General features: G+C 36.3%; 1 protein-coding gene across 1 annotated transcript; it reads left to right on the top strand.

The window, feature by feature from the left end:
* Positions 1-2,923: 2,923 nt before the first annotated feature.
* Positions 2,924-3,414, top strand: LOC120778381. The gene is made up of 3 exons (XM_040110167.1): positions 2,924-2,968; positions 3,041-3,208; positions 3,265-3,414. The coding sequence occupies exons 1-3, from the start codon at positions 2,924-2,926 to the stop codon at positions 3,412-3,414; spliced, it is 363 nt and encodes a 120-aa protein (XP_039966101.1).
* The last annotated feature ends 8,810 nt before the right edge of the window (positions 3,415-12,224 follow it).

The following is a 12,224-nucleotide window of genomic DNA, read 5'->3' as shown; positions in this document are numbered from 1 at the left end:
GGCGTCGCCTTGTCTGAAAACTCGTCTAGTATCGAACGGCTCGAAGTGCTCCTTCCCGATCCTGACGGAGCTTTTAGTATTGCTCAATGTCAGTTTAGACATAGCGGCTTAAAGGCAGTTCCTTTTCGAGCCGTCAAAAGCAGTTTTAAAATGACGAAGAGGTGGTGTGTGTAGGTCATCTTTTCACGGGTATTTTCCAAGATTTATATGCGATGTTGAGGAGGCTTATCCCAGGGTAGTTGGCGCAAATTGTGGAGTCTTAGAGCTTGATTCTTAGTCTGCAATTCCCGACTCAGAGGAAAACGATAAAATTGATTTATTCCATTATGTGGTAGGCAATTTTGAAAATTTGAAAATCTATATTGATGTCAATAGTGGATAAACCTTTTGTGCAGTGTCATATCTTTACACGTTTTTATAATCTCCAATGATTCAATGATAGGAAGTTATATACATATGTAAGTATATATATTTCGTATAGGCTGCTACTGCTTCGTGATTCCACGTTGTTGGACATATAGATTTTAATTTTTGTTTTATCATTCTCGAAATTTCATCTTTCAGAACATTTTGCCTTTGAATATCGTGTTGATATTTATATTTGGCTAATATTGGAGATATACCGGCTTTTCAATAAGAGCGCTACAAGACGCTGAACCCAATTTTCGATGGTTTTCAAGCATAAATCGGCCGATACTGTTGTAATTTCACGTTCGATATTCGTACTAAGTTCATCAATCGTCGCTGGTTTGTTGGCATAGACCATAGACTTGACGTAGCCCAACAGGAAATAGTCTAACGGGGTCAAATCGCACGACCGAGGCGGCCAATTGACTGGGCCATTTCGTGAGATAACCCGTTAACCAAACTTGGGTTTCAATAAATCGATTGTGACATTCGCTGTGTGGCTTTTCGTGTCGTCCTCTTGGAACCACATATTGATTAAGTCCATATCATCCAATTCGGGTAAAAAATATGCGGTTATCATTGAACGGTAGCGATTCCCATTTACAGGAAAGTGCCGATCTTGATTATCGCGGAAGAAGTACAGCCCAATGACGCCGTCGGCCCAGAAACCGCACCAAACCGTAAATTTTTCGGGATGCAATGATGTCATGGAGTACATGTGGATTGCTGCCTGAACAATAAGGCATATTTTTCTTATTGACGTAGCCATAGAGCTCGAGCCTCATCGCTGAAGATGATTTTTCGATGAAAATCCGGATCATTTTCAATTGTTGCTTAGCTCAATTCACGAACATAATACGACTCTGATGTGCTGTGCCTGTGGATTCATATTTTTCCACGAGACATTCAATTGTTGATCTGACAGTAGCGCTCTGTAAGTTGAGGCTCCGAATTTTGATAGTAAATTTTAATAATTTCGACTTCTTGTTGGATCGTATATCTTTCCATGATAGAATGGCAACCCTTACTGAAGTGAAATGTCAAAAGAGCGGAAAAAAATATGGCGTCGTTTGCTGTCCCTATCGCTCTCCTTTTGTGGCGTTCCTATTGAAAAACCAGTTACATATGTAGGCAGGAGAAGGACAAATGTATTTGTAAAATTTACTCCGCTAGATGGATGCATTATATATTTATGGTTAGACGTGTAATCAAAAAAAATACTAAAACTCGGATTTGTTTTGGCTCCAAAAAACTATATTTTATCGACGGAAAATGTCATAAATAAATGATTTCTTAAATTAATTAGAATTTCTCTATTTCAATCTATCATGAGCATCTTTTCGCCAAACGAAAAAATCTCCTATAGGGAATTATGAAATACAGATTAACTTGGTTTAGAATAGTACAAGCACTTTGAAATCCCTCATCGAATACCCACATATAATTTATGTTGACTCCATTAAACATTTTAATGGTTATTTGCCATTGAAGTTATACCACACCAAATGCAATTTTGCTCGTTTACATACCCTATGAGGCCCATAAATTACATAAATGGGCCTCTTACTGAACAAAATTGGGCTCGAAAACGTCGGATCTTCTTGGAATTTTTCAAGAGCCCATAGAGCGAAGCGATGTCACTTAAGAAGGTCAAACGGCTTCGGTTCTTGCACAAGCTATATTTTGTACGATTTCAATTTAAGATATTGACGAAAATGCGTCAAGTCGTTCCATACGTCAGACCGATTTCCTGCCAACGGCGCCGAATCGACTCTCCACCGTCTTCGTGTACACTCTCAGCTACGGCTGCTGCGATTGGTGGTGTTGCGAATAGTACGCTCAGTACCATAAGTTAAGCGAAGCGAGTGAAACACCTTCTTTACAGAACGTGAATTTTCGTAGTAAAGTTAAACGATTTTCAGGCGTAAGTCTTTCTACGAGTAAAATGAAATGCTAAACAATACTGAAGAAAAATAGCAGAACAGCTTGACATGACTCACGCGTTATTTGTCAAAAAATAGGTATTGAAAAAAGGACCTCTGCTTGGATCACCCGTCATTTGGAAGAAATTGCGAAATGCTTCCTCTTACATGCAATTTTTAGTAGCATGTAGCATGTTGCTTTAACTAATTTCGGATATTGTCTAAACTTTTCAACTTTAATAATTCATTCATGCATACTCATTAAATAATTGGACATTAAATGAAATACCGAAAACAGTAATGGCGTATTTATCGAATAATTTGATCTCAAAACAATTAAATGTTTAATATAAACAAGATCTAAAGGGCCTTTTAATCTGTCAGTCGTAATAAAAATGTACTCTAAAGTAGTTCGTTGGTATATTTTAATGATATTTTGCTGCGGTGGACTGTGGTCAAAATATAGATTGAAAACTCCGTTTGTACAGGGTACTCGTATTGCTTTCAAAAATCTACAATGTCATTCATTCAACAAAACTCTTTTCCGTTTCGAACAATGCCAAATAAAGCTACAAAAACGGGGACACAATGAAATGAATATTATCGGCAAATTGTCAAGATCAATTGACAATATAACGGTTCGTATAAGTTATACGTCAAGAACGTGTTAATTGTTTTGACATTACCATACATATATCCATACCTTTTAGGTAAAAGCTGAACTGTTTCGCAAGACCAACGGCTACACCCCGTTTATCTACAAATTCACCATGGACTTTTGTGAGCTGAAACGCAATCCGCAACGTCAACCGGTCATGACTATATTCTTCAAATATTTGGAGCAGAATAGTAATTTGAATCACACCTGTCCATACGATGTTTGTTGACTGTAAATATTTTTATTAAATCAGATAATGTACGGATTTTTTTGTAGCATGATATCATCTTGAAAAACTTCGTTATGCCGGAGAAAGTGTTGATGTTGCTGCCATATCCCAAGGGCGATTATATGGTACAGTTAGGCTTCGCTGCATACAATGAATGGGTCCTTACTGTGAAGGCATTTGTGCAGATAACTGATTGAGGTTCACTGTATCTGTGTTCAGTCAACAAGTAGATATGCCAAAATTGAATAAATATTATAGAGTTTGCAAGTACAAATCGGCAAGCGAACACTAAAAAATATTGAGAAAAAAAACAACAGCTTTTCATATTTTATACATTACTAATTGCTTTGAGGGGCCAGGGGGAACTGAAATCTGGATATCTTGGTGACCACCGACTTTTTGAAACCAATAACCGTCCAGATCTTTCTAACGACTCAAGCGAAGTCATATTGCGCCAATATTCATCGACATTCCGTTTTTCTTGAAAATTACGGTTGCTCAAAAATGTGCTTCCAAAAATCAGATTCAGGGGCAGCTTTTCCATTTTGAATTCAAGACATACAGATAAATTGTAATGATCCCGAAATTGACCCTAAAAAACATACTATAACTCTTGCGTTTTGTAGACAATACATTCTCTGACCACTTCAAATAGTTCCTTAAAGTGTATTTATTTATTGTTGTGAAAGATCTTGAATCTCTGCTGTTCTATTGTCAAAAAATTCGACTCCCAACGACGAATAATGTTGTCTGACGGTGTCTCCTGGCCACGATATTTTCAGTTGTTTCATATATTATTTAATAGGAGTTATAATGAATATATGTACGTTGTCGACCTAAATGCCAATTGTGATGGGAAACTGCCTCTACGCTATCTAGCAAACGACATACATATATTATTGGTTATAGCCGAATGGGGCGCAATGCTACTGTGTGTCGGTACTGGAGCTGTTCGCTATTGATTTTGAGTAAGACCCTCGATGTAAGCATTGACTTTAAGATTTCGGGTTTGGGGTTTGACCCGGCGTCTGCGTTACAGATTGAGTCAGATTATGTGAGAGGGATAGTTTTTAAAGCAAAGTCAATTATAGTGATGCCACCTTTCAATTTACAGAAAATTGGCTTTTCAGCGATGACGTAATTACGAAGTGAGCTCTGACTAGGCGATTCTGTAGAGCAATAACAAGCGGAAAATTTTTAGGTGCCACATAGCATGGTAATAATTAAAAATTTATCAAATAAAACAATCAGGTTAATAAAAATTTAAAGTAATTGCTCAACTATTTATAGTATTACATTCATACTAAGCTACATATATTGAAATACACTATTTCGGAGTTCAATCGCCGATCATCCGCGTAAACTGCACGCGATGAACTATGTACATATATCCAAAGTGTGGAAAGAGAGTTGTTAAAGTTATGACGTACACGTATAATAATGTGCATAAAACAGTTTTTATCGACTATCGAAAAGGGAATGCCATCATTGGAGACTTATGTAACGCTATCGGATTCATCGACATAAAGCACAGTGCTATATTAAATGAATATAATGGGACAATTTTGTTGAATTTGGCTACGAATTGTATCCGACCGTATTCTCGAGATCTCACCTTTCGTGACTCTTTCATGTCCTCATACTTCAATAAAATTATATTTAGTTTATGGAAAGTTTACATATTTTTGGTGAAATCACATATACCATATCGGGACCCGACCGACCAATTTTGACTAATTTTATGCGCAGCATTCTTCTCACATTTCTATGTCACAACCGGACTACATTCCACTTGATTCTTTTACTTTCCAGTACACAAATCAAGGGGGGATAAAATTTTTCTCTAATATACATTGGTACCGACTATGTAGACCCCAGTATCTATAGTTGGATTTGACCGAAAATATCGGTCAATTGTGAGATATTCAATTAAAATTCAGACAGAATTCTTGATAATAGTAATTCTGTGTAATAGAAATATGTTGAAATGGGTCAATACATCCCTGAACATTTTTGTAGTATATGTATGTAACAAACCTTATGTCGAATATGTTGGACAGTGTATGAGTTATATAGAGAATATGTATGTATATATAAAATTGCTTAGATTTCGATCCTCTGGTAGACGTTTTACATCTTAAGACTTATATTATGTATTTAGATGATTCTTGCATGTTACAAGAGTATAAAATGTTCCGTTGCACCTGAACTTAGCGCTTTCTTACATGTTTTAATAGCAGCACTTAATTATTGTTGTTATATGATGTACATACATTAGTGATGAGCGATTTCAATATCTGTGATTTCAGTGATTGCTATTTTTAAATCACTGTGATCTTATATTGCTGTTGCGATTGCAACTAAATCAACATACTTAAATATGAAAAAATTGTACTCTTTATTTTTAAAATTCATCAAATAAGTTTTCAAATTTGGTTTCAACAAAAAATAAAATTGAAATCATAATTAAGTAAAAAAAAAAAAAACAGTTTGATTAAGGGGTCAATAGGGTAATCCTTTTTTTTGCATTTTCGGTTCGCTTATACCCTTAGAATTAATGTAGAAACCCACTTTACCATTGGAAGGTTTCGAAAAAGGCCCAAAAATAATAATACCGCTCGACGTTCGGAGCGCTCGCAGTGCACACCTCAAACTTTTAACGCGTTTTTCTCAAAACACACTTTTTAAACTGGTGGACATGACTCCGGTCGAACTGCTCAACCGACTTGCGTAATTTTTTTTTAACGTTCACAAAACGCCTGGCTATCGTCCCTACTAGATTCATAATTTTTTATAATTTATTGACAATGTTATGACAAAATTTATTTTAAAAAAAACATGGGGAAAATTAAAAAAAAAAACCTTAATTACTTTTTTATTTATCAAAATTTCTTCATAATTCTAGTAGGGACGATAACCATTCACGTACTTTTTAAGAATAAAATGAGTTTTTGTGTTTCAGATGATCCAAGCATGAGAAATCGTGTCCGTCAGTGAGAAACGCATCTCATTCACCCATCCTTTTCTCCGACAGATGTCATCAAAAAATTCCGAAAAAAATTTGTTTATACACTCCACGATATACATACCTCATGATAAGTGAAAAAAGTTCTATTGTAGAATAAAAATTTCTATGACAAAAAAATGTCAAAAAACAGGCCAGATTACCCTACTGACCCCTTAAGAGACAATTCGCGATGCCAAGCAATATAATTAATTTCTATGTATTTTGCTATTTTTGATACTGGATTGTATTCAATCGACGAAAGATATGATCAGTTGAAACAAATTTCTAAAACTTTTGGATTTTTATTTAATATTGATTAGCTGTAAAGTTGTACACACAGAATTTTTGAACATTGTAAAAGTTGAATTGTAAGTTATTAACTAACGTTGGATTGACCAATATAGATTCAATAAACTTATTCAAGCTTTTGGCAAAAAAAAATTGCTCATAACACTACACCACTACTTTGTATTAAATTTGTTAAAAATAATTAAAACATATCGCTCTAAATTTATTTACAGCAGTATGGGTGTTGCCTGTATGTTATCAAAGTGTTGTCAAACCTTAACCCTATTGTGGAATTTCTGTTTGCAACTCTGTGACAGTGACGCCCGAAACACCTAGAGCGCGACAGACTGCAAGCGACCTCTGTGAAATATAAAAATACATACATATAGGTATGTATACATATGTACGTAGTAAACTACCGAAACTGTACGAAGCGAGCTACAATTCGGATACAATATAATTGGATTTTTAGGTATATACTTTTTGAGTCATTTTAAAATTGTGAAGCGTTTTACTGCTCTTAAAGCTTATCCTCTAGGCACAAATACGGTATTCATAATATTTATATACATATGTACATACATATAATATTAACAACCGTATACAGTGGGCAACTAAAGTCTATGTATAACTCAATGTTGATGTCTTGCTGAATGTTAAGCAATAGGGAAAAGTAATGATGCAGTTTGGTTTTAATTATATTTTTATTCGGAAATAATCTGGGGTGTTGTGGAATCTGATAGATGTCGGAAACAGAATTGAAACCGATCAAAAAAAGCAGTAGGTGTCATGACTTCAGACATTATTGGTTTGATATTCGAAACAGAATTTGTATCGGTTTTGGGTGTCACAGAAACCAATTTTATCGGTTTTGCTGTCAGAAACAAAGCAAGAAGATAATCGCACACAGATTTGAAATGCAAGTTAAGAAATCGAGTTATTTTATTGTTACGAATTAATTTATCTTTATTTTTATAGGAGAAAATATAAAAATAAAACACGTAATGTTTTAATTATTGAGTTCTGAAAAACACAAAAATGCGGATATTTAAGAGGGGAGCCTGGTTTAGAGGCTTAAAAATCGATTTTTTTGAGGTTTTTTTGGGAGGGAAAGAACTAATTGATTAAAGTGAAATTTCTAGGGTTCATAGTTATATATTTAAACATCATCCGAAAATTTTTTGGATACGAATTCCTTGATATTCTGCCTTAAGGAAGCAATTGCTCGAGGGAGTGCCACAAAATCCCCAAACACAAAATCCCCAGCTGAAAAAAATCCCCAAACACATATTCCCCAAAATCAAAATCCCAAAATTAAAATCCCCTAACACGAAATCCCCACCTTTTTTTCAGGCAGTGTCACAAAATCCCCAAACGCAAAATCCCCATATCTTTATTTTTATTAAATACTAGCTGACCCGGCGAACTTCGCACCGCCTAAATTATTGGAGGCATATTTAGTAAGTCACAAACACACGACACAATACTCTTTTAATTTTATTGAAATTAGCTGCTTTTGGATTTTTAGGAATATTAAAGAATTATAGTATAGATGCACAGCAAAGAGACGTTAACATTTCAAGTGACATTTTACCATAGACAATTTTTTTTGAGTGAATACTGACAAATATTTACACTATAACTATCAAACTACATCTGTCGTTTTTTTTTTACGATGGCCATGGTTAGGAAAAGAAGAAGAACTACATCTGTCATCGAGAAAATAAAGAATTCAAACAACTATAATATATGAAGCTATATATCCCTCAACTCCTTAAAATGCATTGTCCGTTTTGTAAAAAGTGGATGGAACGGCAGAAAAAAAATAATAACTGTCCAGATTGTATTAAATTATTATTAAGATGCGACGAATGCTACAACATAATCGTTGTTACCTTCAGATTTTGTACCAAGTGTGGCAAGAATGTAGAACGAATAATACGCGTGAACAGGGCAAAAGTACAAAAAAATATATTAAAGCAAAAGCTGCTATCTAAACCAAAACACGTTTCTACAATGCCATCTTCATCATCTGAGGAGACATTCTGCGAATTAAATTTATCGGCCGAAGACACAAAGGACATTCCAGTTATTGAAGACAGCCAAAAGCCCAACATCAAGAATGTTCTGGTAGATATTGATGTTATTGAAGACAGCCAGCAGCTCAACACTGATAATGATCTGATCGAATCAGATTTGTCAGAGTCGCCTAGTACTTCCACCATATTATCATGTCCTGGCGAGCCAAGTGGTTCCCAAGTAGATGGAGCCAAGTTGATGGAAATAAAGAGTTACCAATACTCGTTGACATTAAGGATCCAAATGCACATATTAAGTCATTTATTTATACTTAAACACTTCATATACAAAAATTTAAAATTTTCTTGGATGTGCTCGTTTCTGGACTGTGAACATGATAAACAAATCTTTGCTTAAATTAAATACAACACAGTTATGATCATATACAGTTAATTAATATAGTGCTTTCTGGTAGACAATATTTTTAGTTTTTTTTTGCGGTGCGTAAATAAATAAGGATGCTGGCTTTCCGACAAGCGAACACGCAACGTACTGTGCGAAACAGGGAAACTCTAAGTTTATTCCGCAGACTTGCAACGATTGGCCTTGCGATTTATTTATGGTCATCGCAAACGCCAGACGCACGGGAAATTGCAACCTCTTAAAATCAAATGGCAAATCCGTTGGAATCATAGGTATTCGTGGGATTAAGACATCCTCTCCTTTGTATTTCCCTTTGATTATTTTAGCTTCGATGATGTTATTCATGAGTTTCTTCACAACCAATCTCGTTCCATTGCAAAGTCGAGGTTGATTAATATTACGCAGCATGATGACAACTGACCCTACTTTTAATTTCAAATTATATGGTGGTAGTCCAGGCAAGTCCAATGAATTTAAAAATTATGTAGGATAGTTGACTACGTCATCCTGGTTTGTGGCCGTGTCAACTGATTTGTACGTAAACAACTCTCCTGGAAGGAAATTCTGAATGGTAGCATTGAGATCATCGACATCTTTGTTTTTTGCTGCCAATATTGCTCGTTCACTTAGCCAATCGTGGTTATTATATTGTTGTTTAATGTCCGGAAAAACACGCTGAATAAGCTCTTTTTTCGATTCTGTGAAGTGACAGAAATCTGTGGGAAAAGTCATTAATCCGGTCGAGCTGTCAACTACGACCTTACCGTTGCCAATATCCAGCAACTGCTTCGAAAACACAGTCGCAGTTTGATCTTGTTGCAAAAACACTCGCATGTTAGTAGTTAATTGTAGTGTCTTTACGTGCCGCCACAAATTTGATGATTTTAGACATGCGTTTATTTCGTCAGCAACAGTCGATCGAGGAATTACTGGAAGAGTCTGACGAAAATCACCTGACAACAGTATCATAGCTCCACCAAAAATGTTTTGGTTATCACATAAATCTTTTAACGTCCTATCTAGTGCCTCCAGCGACCTCTTGTGGGCTATTGTGCATTCGTCAAAAATTATAAATTTGCATACTTGGAGAGTCTTCGCCATAGCGCTATTTTTGGCAATGTTGCAAACTGGCGTTTCGTTGATATGCATGTTTAATGGTAATTTTAAGGCTGAATGTGCAGTTCGTCCGCCTTCTAATAAAGTTGCTGCTATTCCAGATGAAGCCAACGCTAGGGCTACTTCATTCTGCGATCGGATCTTTGCTAATAGCAATGAAATCAGGAACGTTTTCCCAGTACCCCTAGGAGAATCAAGAAAGTAAATCCCCCCAGACCCACTGTTTACAGCTTGTGTTAAACGATCGTACGCAATCCTTTGTTCTTCGTTCAATTGCGGAACAGTTGTGCGAACTGCTTCGGTCATAGCTTGAGTATCGTACTGAGTTCTCTTTGCAACTCATGGTTTAATGCATCTTGCATGGCACGATTGGGTGCTGTCAGGCCCAAACACGACAATACTTTATTTGCCATCAACAAACACATATCTTCTATTATGATCAATGTGTCATTGTAAATCTCTGCCGTAATTTCCAATGTACGATTCAAAGTTTCACAACGCACGCGATGCAACACATCCTCAGACATCTCATCCCTATATTTCATTCACAAATCATTCGGATTTGAGGGGAAACATGTCGATATTATAATCGCAAACAGTGTGCGAATTTGATGCGGCGATGAAGATATCACGGAATCCTTGAGCGTATCATCCCAACGCGAATCGTTTTCAAGCAACCGTAATAATTGACACGCCTCACGGTAAGTCGCACACAGATGTCCATCAACTGTTCGCAATTGGTGAAAAGATGTCGGACCAGGAACATTCACCAATAACAATCTAAGATAATAACATTCATCGTTATTGGGATGTACTGTATATATACGGCCTATAGCATCTGTGGAAAATACATTTTCATATCCTTCAAGTGGTGTTCCTTGTTTCCGACGCTGAAAAGACTTTGATGATGCGTTCCATGTGTAGTAGCGCGGCATATCAGCATACAGCAAAGTGCGAGCGAATTGATCAGTTGCACAAATTGAGAAGAAACCTGTCAATGTGGTCACAGGTGGACGTGCCGCTCTATCCACAGCGTTGTTTGGGTTGAAATACACTCGGTGTCCATTTTCTAAATGAACTGCCAAATGCAATACAGTGGGATGTCTTTCATGAATTGCAAACGAAAATATGCGCCAAATAGCCTCATTGCTGCTTACATAGCGACCCATCTGATAGTGAGACACTTCATCATTTGTGTTTGTTACTGCGAACATGGCCATGTCGCTACCTTTGTTAACATATTTACATATGTACTTTATGGATTTCACAGAGTTACAAAATTCCACTTTGATGTGAGCTTCAAAAGTTTTGGACAATATGGGCGAGAACGGCACAATCCAACGATTGTCTACATGAAAATCTTGTCCTTTTATCTTGACATCTACAGATAGTCCACCGTCCTCAACTGATCGCCGACGATACAATGGGTAACCATCGATGTATCATGTGTTTAGTTACTATCGTATGCAATTTTGGGTCAACCGTTTCATCAGGAATTTCGGCTGAAATAATGGAATCAATTTCTTCTGGCCTTATTTTGTCAACCAACCAGACTAATAAATGAGCATGTGGCAAACCACGCTTTTGCCACTCAACAGAGTACATCCAACAAATTCATTAAAGATTTTAATTTTTGCCCGTAAACTCTGGCTGTGATGTCATGCCTATCAAGTGGTGTTTGGTTGTGTAGCAGTTCTTTTTTTATTTCAATCCATTGTGGGTTACAGGTGAATGTAATAAATAGGTCTGGACGGCCATACTTTCGAACATAAGACATCGCATCTTGAGCGTACTCGTGCATGTGGCGCGGGCTTCAGATGTAAGTGGCCGGTAAAATTGTCATTCTTCCTACATTATTTACATTGCCGTCAGCATTGATTGCATCGCGAAGATGAATGTACTCTTCAGATCGAAGCTGCTGTTGGTTAAGACGGATGTATGTCAATCTTTCAGTCTCAATTTTGACGTAAATGTCCTCTGCATACTGATGAAAGAGCCGTTGACACATCAAAATGTGATTTACTTCACCTTCACGGATCATGAGTCTGTATGCATAATAATTCATGGCACTGACTTTTTTGTGTGTATCAGCACCTGGAAGTACATATGATAAAAAAATACATTTATATGTTGAACATATAAAATATTATATTT

The sequence above is a fragment of the Bactrocera tryoni genome, chromosome 5 (assembly GCF_016617805.1).
Source record: "Bactrocera tryoni isolate S06 chromosome 5, CSIRO_BtryS06_freeze2, whole genome shotgun sequence".
In the NCBI taxonomy this organism is placed as follows: Eukaryota; Metazoa; Arthropoda; class Insecta; order Diptera; family Tephritidae; genus Bactrocera; species Bactrocera tryoni.
This window is presented reverse-complemented; position numbering and strand designations above follow the sequence as displayed.